This window comes from Bos taurus, chromosome 10, assembly GCF_002263795.3.
Source record: "Bos taurus isolate L1 Dominette 01449 registration number 42190680 breed Hereford chromosome 10, ARS-UCD2.0, whole genome shotgun sequence".
In the NCBI taxonomy this organism is placed as follows: Eukaryota; Metazoa; Chordata; class Mammalia; order Artiodactyla; family Bovidae; genus Bos; species Bos taurus.
Window position 1 is genome coordinate 63,506,501 of NC_037337.1, and position 17,527 is coordinate 63,524,027.

The 17,527-nt window shown below is 37.4% G+C and overlaps 1 protein-coding gene across 1 annotated transcript in view; it reads right to left on the reverse strand.

The window, feature by feature from the left end:
- Positions 1-8,712: 8,712 nt before the first annotated feature.
- Positions 8,713-17,527, reverse strand: part of LOC132346306 (uncharacterized) — a gene marked incomplete at its 3' end in the record, with an annotated part of 32,070 nt that continues 23,255 nt past the window's right edge. The window contains exon 2 of the mRNA XM_059890722.1: positions 8,713-8,975. Within this exon, the coding sequence (XP_059746705.1) occupies positions 8,713-8,975 (263 nt within the window). The remainder of the gene's footprint in view (positions 8,976-17,527) is intronic.

Here is a 17,527-nt window from a genome sequence, read left to right on the forward strand (position 1 = left end):
AGAGAAGAATTACTATAAAAAGAGATTTATGACTAAGAAGATTTCTTCATCAGCATATTCATCTAGCCAGCCTCTATTTTATCCTTTCATTTATTCTTCCTGGCTTGTCATCATAGCAATATTCTAAGAATCAAGTTTAAGACTTATCTTTCTGTTATTCTCTATGAAAGGCTTCTACTAATAATATCAAATACCTAGAGTTTGATTTTTTTAGTATATTGCTAAGGGTTAACTTGGGCTTCCACGGTGGCTCTGATGGTAAAGAACCTGCCTGCAATGAGGAGACTCGGGTTCAATCCCTGGGTCAGGAAGATCCCCTGGAGAAAGGAATGACTACCCACTCCAGTATTCTTGCCTGAAGAATTTCATGGACAGAGGTCCCTGATAGTCTACAGTCCATGGGGTTGCAAAGAGTTGTACATGACTAAGCAACTAACACAACACACTAACACTAAGAGTTAACTTGGCCACGTAAAAGGAATGTACTTTCACTTTTCCCACTATTCCCTAAACAAATATTAGTAAACTAGACTTGCAAGCCAAATCTGCCTCATCAAACTAAACTTTTATTTAGTTTTCTAAATAAAATTTTATTGGAACACTTATTTCCATACTTCTTATGATGGCTTTGTGCTACAATGGCCATTTTCAATACATGCAATAGAGTATTGAATAGAGTACATTAGAGTACATATGTCCCACAGAGCTTAAAATACATACTATCTGTTCCTACAGATAATATTTGTCAACATTTTCCTTAAATTAGTAATAATTATTTTGTGATATGGTGTTGAAGTGGGTAGAGAAAGTATTATCAGTAGAAACTGGATTCTAATCATTATAAAATGCTTTTTGCTTGTCTTGGGAGTTTATCGCCCATCTTCTTCTGACACTTCATTCAAGGGCATCTCTCATTTAAGTTTTGCTAAAACACCTTATTGTTTTGATCTCTCCCTCTTATTTAGCATTAATAGATAAGCAAATAAACACTCTGAATTTTTCATCTTGAATATCAAATAGACACGAAGGGGAAAACAATCTGAAACAAAGGAGTCTAGGTTAGTACGAGATGCTTCTGTTTATTACAATAAAAATCCATGAAAATATCTTGCCTAATCCTGGAAATTCTGTAACTCCAGACTTCCATAGTACATTAAGTCCAAAATATTTTTCCAATTGAAATCATACTAACAAGGCAATTCGAGCATAATGTGATATATGCCATAAGAACAGGGTATATAATGTATTCACAGAGGACAAAGAGAGCATTTCTCAGATGAAATTGAAATGAGTCATAAAGGATGAATGGAATTTTACCAAGGAGACAACATATGGAAAAGAATCTTAGCTTAGGGACAGAGAACATTTAATAAATATTGTGTTGGACAATATTAAGTGAATTTAATTAAATGAATTAAGTCAAATGAATGTTATTTTGTCATTAGTTTTCTAAGGCTTCCATATGAAAGTACAGCAGACTGCATGGCTTAGGTAAGAAGAATTTATTTTTTCATAATTCTGGAGATCGAGGTGTTGACAGGGTTTATTTCTTCTGAAAAGAATCTTCTTGCTTATAGTTGGCCATCTTTTCTGTCTTCTCCTGTAGGTCTTTTCTCTATATGTGTCTATGTCCTAATTCCCTTTTCTAATAAAGGCACTAGTTATACTGGATTAGGGACCACCCAAAAGACTTAAATTTAATTACCTTTTTAAAGCCCCAGTTCCCATATATAGTCACATTCCGAGGTGCTCAGGGTTAGCTCATCAACATATTAACTTGAGGGTGATAAATTAAGTGCATAACATACATATTCATGGATTTATAAGCATTTTGATTCAACTATAGGATAAAATGATGTGCCAGGAGGAATGGTGAAATATGTGATTATGAAGGTAGTCAAAATCCAAATTTGGATAATGTCATAGTAAAGAGTTTGGAATTATTTTTCACATAATGATGAAACAAGGGTTAGTTTAAACAGATAAATAGCATGATCAGAATTACTACATTTTAGGAAAATTAGTCTTTATGGTAATGGAAAAATTTGTAACATGGGTAAGATGAGAAAAAGAAGCAAGAAGACCAGGAGGTTAGTTTTCACAATAGTCCATTCCATTGAAGATAGAAGTCTGAAAAGGCAGTGGAATGTTATACAGAAGGGAGAGGGCATGAAGCTTGGGCTGATGGGTTGGCAGTGACTCTGTTCATGGAGATATAGGACCTATAGACTATAGGATATAGAGTCCTATTTCCATAGGAATGGAAAAGGTCATTTCAGCTTATAATGTTTTACTTTGAAGTGATTTTTCCTTTGTGATGATTAATTTTATGTATCAGCTTGACTGGACCATAGGGTGCCCAGATATTTGGTTAGACAGTATTCTGGGTGTGTCTGTGAGAATGTTTCTGGATAATGTTAACCTTTGAATCAATAGAGTAACTAAAGCAGATCATCCTTCCCAGTGTAAGCAGCTCTCATCCACTCCACTGAAGGCCTGAATAGGACAAAATGCTGAGCAAGAAAGAATTCACTATCTTTTCCTGATGGTTTCTGTTGGGGGACACTGGTCTTCTCCTACTTTCAGGCTCAGACTGAAATGTACACTTTTGGCTTTCCTGTAATCAGGCCTTCAGATTACAGATCTTTGGACTTCTCAGCCTCCATAATTTCATTATTTATTAGCTGTCTGTCTGTCTATCAATCAATCTATCTTCTGCTCCTGCTTAGTCACTAAGTCATGTCTGACTCTTTGTGATCCCATGGACTGTAGCCTGTCACTTTTCTCTTTGCATGGAATTCTCCAGGCAAGAATACTGGAGTGGGTGTCATTTCCATCACCAGGGGATCTTCCTGACCCAGGGATTGCACCCTAATCTCCGGCATTGGCAGGCAGATTCTTCACCGCTGAGCCACCAGGGAAGCCCATCTGTCATCTGTTTATCTGTGTATCATCCTATTGGTTCCAGGTGTCTGGAGAGCTCTTATACTCATGGGGCATCCAGTAAGGCACTGGTAAAAGTCCTCGAAACAGCTAAAGATATAAGTATAATTTAGAAAACAAATTTGTAAATCATTAATGTTTATAAGAGCTAATTAAAGTACCAGTCAGGAAAATAAAAATCACCGCTCAATAATAAATTTCAAATGTAACTTTGTACATGGTCCTGTGCTTTCCTTCAGAACTCCTTGGGCTGTGCCTTGATCTTTGCTGTTTTCACAGCTTCCCTTGAGCTGAGAACTATCTTAGATCCCCTCAGAAGTTGGTGCCATGAAAATGTAATAGTTACATTTACTCTTTTCTATTTCATGAGATGATATAAGCTTTGATTGGCTGTCATCATCACGGAAACCTCTCCTTATCTCCTGATTAAATTAAAGCAAACCATTCAAATTGGTTTCCTTGCTTTACCACCACTCCATCTCCAATCCTTCAAATACACATCCACCCCATGTGCTTCCTCAGCTTTTAGTTTGTTTCATTGCTCCATCTAGATTCCTTAGCCTGGTGTTGAAAATGCCACAATCTGGTCTCATTCTAGTCCTATGACTCCATCCTCCTCCATCCCTCTACACATGCTCGGCCCACCTCTCCATTCTTAGGTCCAGTTCATATATATATATCCAACTCTTTGTTTCACTCCTTAAAGCAGGTATGCCCAAGACCTACCTCTTCCATAAAAGCTTCCCTGAATTTCCCAGCAATGGTTTTCTCTGAATTATCTATGATATTTATTTTGGTCAAAAATAAGTTCCTTCTTTATGTAATGTATTAGTGTGCTTGAACTGCCATAACAAAATGCTGTAGGCTGAGTGGTTTAAACAAGAGACATGTGTTGCTTATAGGTCTGAAAACTAGGAAGTCCAAGAACAAGGTACTGACTGGTTTGATTCCTACTGAGACCTCTCTTCCTATCTTGCATGTGACCTCTTTCTTGCTGTGTACTCACAGGACCTTTCTTTGGTGTGTGTGTATGTAGAGAGCTTTCTCTCTTCATCTTCTTATAAGCCCCCAATCCTATCAGATTAGGATCCCACCCTTATGACTTCCTTTTACATTATGCTGTTGTTTAGTCACTAAGTTGTGTCTGACTCCCTGTGAACCCATGGACTGCAGCACGGCAGGTTCCCCTGTCCTCCATTATTTCCCAGAGTTTGCTCAAATTCATGTCCATTGAGTGGGTGATGCTATCTAACTATATCATCCTCTGCCACCCTCTTTTCCTTTTGCCTTCAATCTGTCCCAGCATCAGGGTCTTCTCTTCCCAGCCAGCTCTTCAGCATCAGTCCTTCCAATGAATATTCAGGGTTGATTTCCTTTAGAACTGACTGGTTGGATCTCCTTGTAGTACAAGGGACCACTAGTCTTCACCAGCACCACAATTTGAAAGCATTAATTCTTCAGGTTTCAGCCTTCTTTATGATACAACTCTCATATCTATACATGACTACTGGAAAAACAAGAGCTTTGACTGTATGGACCTTTGTCAGCAAAGTGATGTCTCTGCTTTTTAAATATGCTATCTAGGTTTGTCATAACCTTCCTTCCAAAGAACAAGCATCTTTTAATTTCATGGTTGCAGTCATCGTCTGCAGTGATTTCGGAGTCCAAGAAAATAAAATCTGTCAGTGCTTCCACTTTTTCCCCTTTGATTTGCCATGAAGTTGATAGTACCAGATGGCAATGTCCTAACTTTTTTCCTGTTGAGTTTTAAGAAAGCTTTTTCACTCTCCTCTTTTACCCTCACCAAGAGGCTTAGTTCCTCTTTGCTTTCTGCCATCAGAGTGGTATCATCTGCATGTCTGAGGTTATTTATATTTCTTCTGGAAATCTTTTTTTTTTAAATTTTATTTTATTTTTAAACTTTACAATATTGTATTAGTTGTGCCAAATATCGAAATGAATCCGCCACAGGTATACCTGTGTTCCCCATCCTGAACCCTCCTCCCTCCTCCCTCCCCATACCCTCCCTCTAGGTCGTCCCAGTGCATCAGCCCCAAGCATCCAGTATCGTGCATCGAACCTGGGCTGGTGACTCATTTCATACATGATATTATACATGTTTCAATGTCATTCTCCCAAATCTCCCCACCCTCTCCCTCTCCCACAGAGTCCATAAGACTGATCTATACATCAGTGGCTCTTTTGCTGTCTCGTACATTCCAGTTTGTGCTTCATCTAGGTGGTATTTCACATCATGTCCTCTGTGTATAAGTTAAACAAGCAGGGTAAAATATATAGCCTTGTCCCAATTTGGGACCCTTCTATTGTTTCAAGTCAATTTCTAACTGTTGCTTATTGACCTGCATGCAGGTTTCTCAGGAGACAGATAAGGTGGTTTGGTATTCCCATCTTTTTAAGAATTTTCCATAGTTTGTTTTGATCTACATAGTCAAAGACTTTAGCATAGTCAATGAAGCAGATATTTTTTCTGGAATTCCCTTGCTTTCTCTATGATCCAACAAACATTAACAATTTGATCTCTTGTTCTTCTACCTTTTCTAAACCCAGCTTGTACATCTGAAATTTCTCATTTCACATACTGCTGAAGCCTGTCTTGAAGGATTTTGAGCATAATCTTGCTGGCATATGAAAGGAGTGCAATTGTATGGTAGTTTGAACCTCACAGTCTTGTTGTGGTGAAGGGGCTTGTGTAACTCAGTGAAGCTATGGGTCAGGCTGTGCAGAACTTTTAACCTTATATATCTCCTAAAGCTCTATCTCCAAAAACAGAGATCCTCCCTTTGGAGGTTAGGGCTTTATCATATGAATTTTGAGTTGACACAATTTAGTCAATAGAATGTGGACAATTAACTGAGTTATATTTGTATATATCTTATCTCTTTAGCTAGACTTGAACTCCTCTAAGGAAGAATCCCTGGTTTATATTTGCTTCTTCTATGTTTATTCAGTGTTTCCCATCTGGTTGTTAGGCATCTAGTCACAAATACAAATTGATGAAATAGTGGCAACTGGATCATGTCTCTTAACATACACAGTGTCCCTTCCTACTTTGCAGAGTCTCACTTTCCTATGATGGTCCAGGTTTATTTAGGTTTCCAAGTAGTGCATATTCATCCCTCATGTAGTTTAGCTTGGCAAATGACTAACATTAAGAATTAAATCCCAGCCAGTCCTAAATTTTCTCCTTGGGATGAGCATAGATTTTCATACACTAATCCCTCTATCCTTCTTTGGTCAGTGACAAATAAGTCTCAGATATTATTTTCATCAGTTCTCCTTCCACTTCCCTCTTCTCTCCTCTCCCTTTTTCTTTCTCTTTAGTTCTCATTTTTTAAAGGGCTGTGAGAAGATCATGAGGAAGAAAGAGCCAACTTTTACCTTAACTGCGACAATGTCTTAAACTTTAAAAAAGAGAAGTGTAAAAATGAGCCCTAGGCAAATATTGAGTTTTCTTTTTATGCATTAATACATACTTTTTAGATCATTTGTATCTTGTAATCTATCAAATCAAAGCCTGTGGGTAGACTCTAATCCATGCATTATTGACAGCAGCGCCAGTACTGTGTCCTTTGAGGCTCTTACAGTCTATTTTCTAAAAGCCTAAGTGGTTTTATTTTTACTTTTAGTGTGGTTCAATAGTGGCTTGCTATGCCAAAGAAGTTTAGAGTCACACTCTACTCAGGAATAAGATAAAGGTTCATTTAGCTCACAGTTTTTGAGGGAATGATAGTCTAAATTAGTGATATGTGAATTTATGCTATTTTAAGAAAATATTTTTTAACAAATATATTTATATTCTATTCTCACCAAAGAAGATTTTCGAAATAATAACAAGCTTTTAAGATCTTGATGTAACTTCTTAAAGGATATAGTCACCAATGATTTCAGTACACAAAGTAAAGAATGGCCCGATGTGATAATAGGATCTTTGGAGGCTAATTTTTGTGGAACTGAATTTTTGCTTTTTATTTTAACAACTCTAAGGTGACCTCCTGCATTGCCCATTTTTACTTTGTTGCCCCTCACTTATTCCGCTGATATCTTTCCCAACATTAGTGCTTTGATCCCTACTACACACATATGAACAAATACCTGATAATTAACAAAATGTGGTTTAAAAAATTCTGATAGGCTGTTCATGAATTTGCACATCATTTAGACTTTCTTTGTATGTGAATTTATTAATGTTTTAATGCTATGACATGAGATCGCATGTGGAAAATGTTTTGTAATCTTAAATACAGAAGTAATATTTCAGAATAATAAAAAGCATACGTGTCAGTATCAGACAGACCTGTCTCTAAGCCCTGTCTGTCTGCATATTAAACTTTTGGCCTGAGGCAAGTTGCTTTTAACGGTTTAAATTATGGTATCTTAGTCTATAAAACATAATAAGGATGTGTCTACCTGCTATGTTTATCCTAATAATTGTTTCATAATGTGGCTGTAGTGATAGCTCATATTTAAATAGTCAATAAAAATCATCCATTCTTAATATAGATTGGCAGCAACACATTCTCCCCAAATCACTGATACAAGTCCCTTCTCTGTAATTCTGTCTTTAAAATCATTGGTACCTATATGAATACTAGCCAAAATTAAAATATGTCAAGCTCTTATCAGGGGTCATCCTGACATTTTAATGAATAAATGAACATCACATGTTATTCTTTACTTGCTTAATTTTTTAAATTATTTTTTTTTTTTTTGCAAATGCTCTTGCTTAAGAACCTTGATCAGATCAGATCAGATCAGTCGCTCAGTCGTGTCCGACTCTTTGCGACACCATGAATCGCAGCATGCCAGGCCTCCCTGTCCATCACCAACTCCCGGAGTTCACCCAGACTCACGTCCATCGAGTCAGTGATGCCATCCAGCCATCTCATCCTCTGTCGTCCCCTTCTCCTCTTGCCCCCAATCCCTCCCAGCATCAGAATCTTTTCCAATGAGTCAACTCTTCACATGAGATGGCCAAAGTACTGGAGTTTCAGCTTTAGCATCATCCCTTCCAAAGAAATCCCAGGGCTGATCTCCTTCAGAATGGACTGGTTGGATCTCCTTGCAGTCCAAGGGACTCTCAAGAGTCTTCTCCAACACCACAGTTCAAAAGTATCAATTCTTCGGTGCTCAGCCTTCTTCACAGTCCAACTCTCACATCCATACGTGACCACAGGGAAAACCAAAGCCTTGACTAGACGAACCTTTGTTGCTATCTAGGTTGGTCATAACTTTCCTTCCAAGGAGTAAGCGTCTTTTAATTTCATGGCTGCAATCACCATGTGCAGTGATTTTGGAGCCCCCCAAAATAAAGTCTGACACTGTTTCCACTGTTTCCCCATCTATTTCCCATGAAGTGATGGGACCAGATGCCATGATCTTCGTTTTCTGAATGTTGAGCTTTAAGCCAACTTTTTCATTCTCCACTTTCACTTTCATCAAGAGGCTTTTGAGTTCCTCTTCACTTTCTGCCATAAGGGTGGTGTCATCTGCATATATGAGGTTATTGATATTTCTCCTGGCAATCTTGATTCCAGCTTGTGTTTCTTCCAGTCCAGCATTTCTCATGATGTACTCTGCATATAAGTTAAATAAACAGGGTAACAATATACAGCCTTGATGTACTCCTTTCCCGATTTGGAACCAGTCTGTTGTTCCATGTCCAGTTCTAATTGTTGCTTCCTGACCTGCATACAAATTTCTCAAGAGGCAGATCAGGTGGTCTGGTGTTCCCATCTCTTGAAGACTTTTCCACAGTTTATTGTGATCCACAAAGTCAAAGGCTTTGGCATAGTCAATAAAGCAGAAACAGATGTTTTTCTGCAACTCTCTTGCTTTTTCCATGATCCAGCGGATGTTGGCAATTTGATGTCTGGTTCCTCTGCCTTTTCTAAAACCAGCTTGAACATCTGGAAGTTCACGGTTCACATATTGCTGAAGCCTGGCTTGGAGAATTTTGAGCATTACTTTACTAGCGTGTGAGATGACTGCAATTGTGTGGTAGTTTGAGCATTTCAAGAACCTTGAAAAATAACCTAAATTGATATGAGCTATCTATGATAACATTTTGTTTCATTGCATTTTTTGGTGGCAACCCTTTCTAAAAGTAAACTTCTGTCCAGTTTGGCTCCATACCATAATAAATTCAAGTTAATGGGGTCTAAATAGATATTTCTACCTTATTTTATTTCATGGGATGATATTGTTACCACTGATTTTGGAATGTCAGTTCTGCTTAGTAGCTTTGCCTTTGATAGCAAAAAAATTTTTTTCAATGATAAGACCAAGAAAGCCTTTTTACTTCATTTCCATTTTCCACAACAACCCAAGATTTTAGTAGGCTAGAAAAAGCTTAAAATTTTCTCACTCGTTCACTGCATCCTTCTCAATATAAACCAAAATAATCCCAGTAAAAGAGCATCTCTTTTCAATAATGTGAAGCTATTGAAATGATAACAGTCTAGTCCCTGAACACCCACATATTTCCATTGAGCATTTACTCCATACTCAGGCTGTGTAATATGCTTGCTACATCAAGGGCAGAAATGAGCTCCACAAGTGGTCAGGAGGAAGCTCTTCAGTGTGGCAGTCAGGAAAGAGCCTCAGATAGACATTTTGATGTGTATTTTCTGGATGCTATTTTCTGGAGTCAAGAAATCCATTGCTGTAAAGGGTCTTCTTATGTGCCCCCTTTACTTGACTCTACTCGAAGAGATAGTTGCTGTAATTATCAAAGAAGGTCCTCGAAAACAAAACTGTTTAGTAGATTCCAGTCAGGGTCTACATTGCCACATTTCAAAGCTCCAAAAGATGGCTAAAACGGGAGATCTTGGGAATATCTGGTGGGAAAAACAATAGGAAATATAATCCCTGAGGAGTGAATCCTGACTTCCCTCACCAGAGTTCTTTACTACAAGTGTTCTCCCAGCTCTATAGCCCTGCTGCATGCCAACATCTGTTTCTGAGCTGGCAACTTGCAGGTCCTTTTGAGTTCAAGAGCATGGGACCACTGTGTGCCCACTGACTTACCCCAGTACTGATTTGTACCAGAGCTAAGGATTTTAAGTGACAAGATACCTCACATGAGCCCAGAATATTGGACATATTTTTAAAACCATTTTATTGAGATATGAGTGACATACCAAAAAACACATTTAATGTATATGACTTAATGATTTGGGAGATAAGTATATGTCTATGAAACTAAAATGTTACCACTAAAACTAAAATGTTACCACAATTTATGCCATAAACATGTCTATCACCTCCAAAAGTTTCTTCCTGTCTTATTCATTTATTATTATTATTTGTGATAAGGCCAATTAAGATTTCACTTTAGTGAAATTTTACATTTATGATAAAATATTATTAACTATGGGCTTCCCAGGTGGCTCAATGGTAAAGAATCCACCTGCCAATGCAGGAGACACAGGAAACTAGGGTTCTATCCCTGGTTTGGAAAAATCCCCTGGAGAACGGAATGACAACCCACTCCAGTATTCTTGCCTGGGAAATTCCATGGACACAGAAGCCTTGCTGGCTACAGTCCATGGGGTCTCAGAGAGTCAGACATGACTGAACATACAGACATATTATTAACTATGGCACTAAAATGTATAGTAGATCTTTACTACTTAGAGTATATCTTTAACTGAAACTTTGTACCCTTTGAGCTTTTTTGATATCTGATTTAAGTTATTTCATAATATCAACTTCTATTCAATTTAATAAACATTCTTAGAGGATATGTCAAGAGCAGGGACCTATGCTGAGGATTGTGAAGGATATAGGGTTGAACATCAGGCTTTCCCTCAGTTTGCATGTGACATATTAGACTTGACAGCATGATGCAATTAGATGCTTAAAATATCATTTCCTAAAAATATATTTGATTTGCAATTAAGTATTTGTTAAAATATAACATGGTAGCTAAAATGTAAGCGAAGAGAATGGTCCTAATGAATCAGAAATGTTGCTTAAGTTCCACACTTCACTAGAATGTCAATGTATTCTTTGAATAAATCTGAAACATAGGCATTAGCTTAAGTTCATCCCATGAATCAACTTGTTGTTCAGTCACTCAGTCAGGTCCAACTCTTTGCGACCCCATGAACTGCAGCACCCCAGGCTTCCCTGTCCTTTACCATCTCCCAGAGCTTGCTCAAAGTCATGTCCATTGAGTCGGTGATGACATCCAACCATTTCATCCTCTGTCATCTCCTTCTCCTCCTGCCTTCAATCTTTCCCAGCATCAAGGTCTTTTCTAATGAGTCAGCTCTTCGCAACAGGGGGCCAAAGTATTGGAGCTTCAGCTCCAATGAATCAACTAAGTACAACTTAAAAACTGCTTTCCTTATTTATAGGTTGAAATGGGAAATTAACCAGGGAGTATTTAAATTAATATACTTCTAATAGTTTCTGAGGAAATTCATGTGGAAAATAAGAACCTGCATAGTTTATGGTAAAACATCGGATCAATGTTATCAGTTTAAACCTGAAGAAAGATCAGTGTCACCTAGAATTTCTCCCATTGCTGTGCATTTCTCCACTATGGTTCTTACCACATCCATGCCGGGAGTTAACTGAATCCTTTATCTGGACACCTCTGCTTCAAATTAAATAAGTATTCATGATTTAACAAATAAATCTGGGATTGTCTGGCAAAGGATTCTAATGTGTAACCACCTCTAGAAATAACATGAAAAAGAGTTCTTAAAAGTAAAAAATCATCCACGATGCATTATAAGACTACTGTAATAGTGAAAAGATAAGCCTTTCCCTTGAATTATTGGATAAACTTATATTCCTTCCCCTCCCATAACATCTCATACTCAAACTATGCAATGGAGTCTCATGGTTAGAATCTCTGGAGTCAGGAAAGTTTGTGTGCAAATTCCTACTTTGATCACAGCCCATCTGCTTGATCCTAGTCATGTTATCCAATCCCTGTATGCCTCAGTCTTCTGGTTTATGTAAAGAGTGAGTAATCATTATATGTACTTCTTGTGAGCATTGAGGAAGATATAACCTGATCATGTATATGAAGCCCTTCATATACAGATACAGTTCCTGACATAGAAAACACTCAATAAGTGTATACACATACATGATATCTAAAGATGACTTGTTCACTTTCTCTTTCTCCTGACATCTTCATTTTGGTGAATTAAGATCAATATCCTTCTAAGTGCTAAGGCTCAAAATCTTAAGCATCATCAACTCCTTAATTTGCATTGAAACATCCTATCCTTTTTTAGCCTATATGATCAATTGCTCTAATCTGGCATTTCTTTCATCCACCATATTGTCTTTTGGATAAATCCCTTTCATTCCATCCATTATCACTAAAATTAGGCATTAATTATCATTAAGGATGCTGTGATGATGTCTCCACAAAGGAGGACCCTCTCTCTTCTCATTCTAATCCTTCCTTTGTAGAACTTCTGATTAATCTTCCTAAAGTTTTATTTTGACAATGATGAATATTTATAACAAACTGAGTATGATTGTTATTCATGTATTCATGTAATGAATATTGATTGGTCAAATGTTACAATCCATGCAGTGCTTTAATCACTAGGGATATAGCAATAAATAACATAAATAAGTCCTTGTCCTCAGGAAACAGATTCTGGTGAACACACTTAAATTCTACAAATAATATTTTAAAATTAATATAAATTTATATAGTTTCAAAAAATAGTAAATTCCAGTGAATGTTTATTTATATTGATTACTTTGTTATGTGCCTAAATACTGCCACCCATAATGATACATATTTCATATGTATTAACTGTAAACTTTAGACAGCCCTGAAAATTAGATTGTTGCTGCTGTTCAGTCACTATGTTATGTCCACCTTTTTGTGACCCCCATAGACTGCAGCACACCAATTTTCCCTGTCCTTCACTATTTCCTTGAGTTTGCTTAAATTCATGTTCAAAACCAAGCAATTTTCATTACAAGTTACTTCTCTTCTTGGTTTCAAAGAGGCAGCGGAACCAGAGATCAAATTGCCAACATCCATTGGATCATAGAAAAAGCAAGAGGATTCCAGAAAAAATTATCTACTCATTGACTATGCTAAAACCTTTCACTGTATGGATCACAAAAAACTGTGGAAATTCTGAAAGAGATGGGAATAACAGACCATCTTACCTGCCTCCTGAGAAATCTGTATGCAGGTCAAGAAGCAACAGTTAGAACTGGACATGGAACAATGGACTGGTTCCAAATTGGGAAAGGAGTACTTTAAGGGTGTGTATAGTCACCCTGCTTATTTAACTTATTTGCGGAGTACATCATGCAAGATGTCAGTCTGAGTGAAGCACAAGCTGGAATGAAGATTGCTGGGAGAAATATCCTCAGGTATTTAGATGTCACTACCCTAATGGCAGGAACTAAACAGAGGAACTAAAGAGCTTCTTGATGAAGGTGAAAGAAGAGAGTGAGAAACCTGGCTTAAAACTCAACATTCAGAAAAAGCTAAGATCATGGCATTTGGTCTTATCACTTCATGGCCAATAGATGGGGAGGGAAATAGTGGAAGCAGTGACAGATTTTATCTTCCTGGGCTCCAAAATCATTGTGGATGGTGACTGCAGCCACAAAATTAAAGGATACTTGCTCCTTGGAAGGAAAGCTATGACAAACCTAGACCATGTATTAAAAAGCGTAGACATCACTTTGCTGACAAAGGTCCATGTAGTTAAAGCTATGGTTTTTTCAGTAGTCATGTACTGATGTGAGAGTTGGACCATAAAGAAGGCTGAGTGCTGAAGAAATGATGGTTTTGAATTATGTTGCTGGAGAAGACTCTTGAGAGTCCCTTGGCCTGCAAGGAGATCAAACCAGTCAATTCTAAAAGAAATCAACCCTGAATATTCATTGGAAGTTCTGATGCTGAGGCTGAAACTAATCCTTTGGTCACTTGATGCAAAGAGACACCTCGCTAGAAAAGACCCTGATGCTGGGATAGTTTGAAGGCTAAAGAATAAGGGAGAGTAGAGGATGAGACGGCTAGATAGGATCACCAAGTCAATTGACATGAATTTGAACAAATTCTGAGAGACAGTGGAGGACAGAGAAGCCTGGCATTCTGCAGTCCATGGGATTGCCAAGAGTTGGACATGACTTAGTGACTGAACAAGAACAAGAAGAAATTCATTTAATATTGACTAAGACACCTAACAGCCCTCTCACCGAACCCTTATTTTTTTTCTAACTTTATTGCCTACTTCAGTTCTCACATCCTCCTTTCAAGCCCTATAGGACCACAAACTACATTCCACTTTCTTTCCTCTGTATGATGTCACCTCGAGTTCCCTAGACCTAAGATATTTTCTCTGTACATGTCTCTCCTTCCCTCTGTCCCCTTTCACTTCTAGTATCCAAAATCCAAGAAGCCAATAAGCTTTCTAGATCTCCCCACCATAATTCAACAGTCCTCAACAGTCACTATTGAATTTTTAACACTCTTATATGACATTAATGTTAAGCTACCTTTTATTGTAATAGAAATTCAAATTCTAAAGAATTTGAATAAATTTTATTATTTTCAATTAACTAGACTCACTCTTTAATGCCTGTATTACTTTGTATGATGAAGTGTTTATAATAATGCTTTGCATATTCTCTGAGTCCAGTATATTGAATGGAAATTTGGGGAAGGAAACAAGTGATCCTTTAATTTGCATGAGGAGGTGGCTGCCAACCACTCTGTATTTAGATGGGCCTAGTTGTTGAAAGTTTTAGAATCTATAAAGGATTAATAATTATGGCTGAATTATAGTAAGTAAATGCACAAAGACACATTAACTTGATTCAGTTAGAAGAAAAGTGATGTAAAAATGATAAATGATTGTATGGATTGTTAAAATGACATGTCAGATACTGGCTTGAATCCAGCTTTTTCCTTTTTTCAACAGCTTCTTGTTCAGGGTCTGATTATATGGGATTTTCAATGACTTCCTAAATAAAGACTACTAGTATTTTAGGACTTATCTTTGGATACACCCTTGGGATAATTTCAAAGGCACAGGAAATGTTTAAATTGAAGGGACAAAACAAGCAATTGGCTTTTTATAACCTTACTCTACAGATTGGTATGTTTTAAAATAGTGGGAATTTTTAAAGGATAGTCTTTTCTGATAAAGTGAGACAGGAAAGCCTTAGGTCAGAAACATCAGCTTTATAAAAAAAAATGCCTTGAGGGAGGCCCAGATGCATTATCTAGAGGCCTTTCACCTCTTCCTCTAGCCCTGGTGCCTGTCACAGCACCATCAATCCATTTCTAGCATTTTACTTAGCTATGAACTTCTTAGAGTGACAAGAGAGTGATTCATAATATATAGTAAGGCTTCCAGGAAGCTTTTTTCCTTTAAGCTACAGGGCAAGTGAATCAGCCTTTTGCTTTCTCGCAGGAACTACTTATCTTCAATCTTTCAATTAAAGGTCAAAAAATGAAAGAAGACACTCTGGTCGTCTATTATGGTGTTTTTGTTCCCATTGTCAGAGAATCTGTTCTTTTGTAGTTGTCTTTCAACCTGTCTAAGACTTGTGTCTTTCTCCCCCTCTTCCTGATTTACAAAGTGGGAAATTTTCTCAGGAGGTCTGGAAATCTTTGTTACACACACACACAAGACATAGATAATTATAATCACTTTCAAAAAGGAAAAAAAAGTGCCTCCCATGGTAAGCATAATGTTTACTTAAAGCCTTTGCAAAAAGAGATTAAAGGCAAAAATTTATGAGTTAAACTAAAATATTTTTTAGGAAGTTAAAATCATGCTTCTTAGTGTCTTGATCTGTGCCTGCCTAAGTGAAGAGAAGCCTAAATAAGTTTATGCAATAAAAGCAAAAACAGTTAATTATTAGATGCTTAAAATGTACCAGGCTTTTCATGAATTGATGTATTTAATCCTCAGATCAACATGATGAGATAGCTTTATTACATCACTAACCTACAAATGAGAACTCTGAAATACAGTAAATTGCCCAAGGTCAAAGAGCTAGGAAGGGACAAGGCAGAGACTTAATTCCATGAAGTATGATTTCAGAGCCCATGCTCTTAACCACTGTGCATTCTCAAATGCAAGAAACTGATACAGAAAGTTCAGGCTCCTAGCATGAGGAATGGGTTTGGAATCTGAAAGACTGTAGTGATTTATCCACTCTTCATTTGATCTATATATGCCATAGCAAGATATTTTGCTGAGCATATTATTCTTAGGCTTTAAAATTCCATTCAGGAACTATCAAATATATCCCTTAATCCAAAATCAATTTATATGTATTGAATATCTCATGATCTATTATGGATATTCAACAAGGTACAACAAATTGTCTGATGAATGTGTGAAAACTACTGTTTAACCAGCTTCTACAATCACTCTTCACATGTCAATCACTGTGCTATCTTATCTAAACCTCAGAAGGCATGTGAGAGATACGTTTACCCCAACCTGTTATGAAGCTGAGGTCACATGTGTCTAAGAGACTGAATAATTCACTCTAGGTCAGCAGATTGGAAGAAATAGAGCTAACGTCCTGAGTTCTGATGATCTCTGAGGCCCAAAAGTTTACCAGCAATCCAGTAGTATAAATCACCTTAAAAAAAAAAAAAAAAAACTACTACGCTAAAATACAGTTCTTTCATGCCTGATGTAGAGTGTTGAGGGAATTGTTTAAGGGCTAGCCTTCCGAATAACAAAGCATAAATTCTAGTAAAAGTTAGTTAATGGATTATACTAACATACTTGTGTCTGGCAGATTTAAAACCATCCAGGTATCATAGTGGAGAAGGCAATGGCGGCCCACTCCAGTACTCTTGCCTGGAAGATCCGGTGGACAGAGGAGCCTGGTGGGCTGCAGTCTGTGGGGTCGCGGAGAGTCGGATATGATTGAGCGGCTTCAGTTTCTCTTTTCACTTTCGTGCACTGCAGAAGGAAATGGCAACCCACTCCAGTGTTCTTGCCTGGAGAATCCCAGGGACGGGGGAGCCTGGTGGGCTGCGGGTCGCGCAGAGTCGGACACGACTGAAGCGACTCAGCAGCAGCAGCAGCAGGTATCATAGTAATAACACATTAACAGCATTCTAAATACTTCTATGTCTAGGGATTTCTAACTTCCCAGAACCCTGAACCTCAACTCTTAGCAACTGAAAGTCTTAAGAATGTGCAGTACAATTCCTTCTATATCTCAATTCATTTGTATATAATTAAAAGTTATTATAATTGCTTTCTGTAAACCTTAATGAATTATAGAATTCCTAATTAAAACAGATGTTAAAAGAAAGAAAAGATCTAGGACTTAGATTTTGGATAGAGGGAAGTAGTGGGTTAAAAAAATTTATAGGTCTGTGTTCAGGGAAGCTATGCTCCATATCATGAGGAATCCAATAGAATGAAATGGACCAATGTCTCCCAGAAAAATCCCCCATGTATAATTGAGTCCAAGAGAGAGAAATATCATCCATAAGCAAGATCCTATGGATGAATCTCACTTGCATCATTATGGCTACTTTATTAATATTTACTTAGATCAAATTCTTCTCCAACTGATAGTT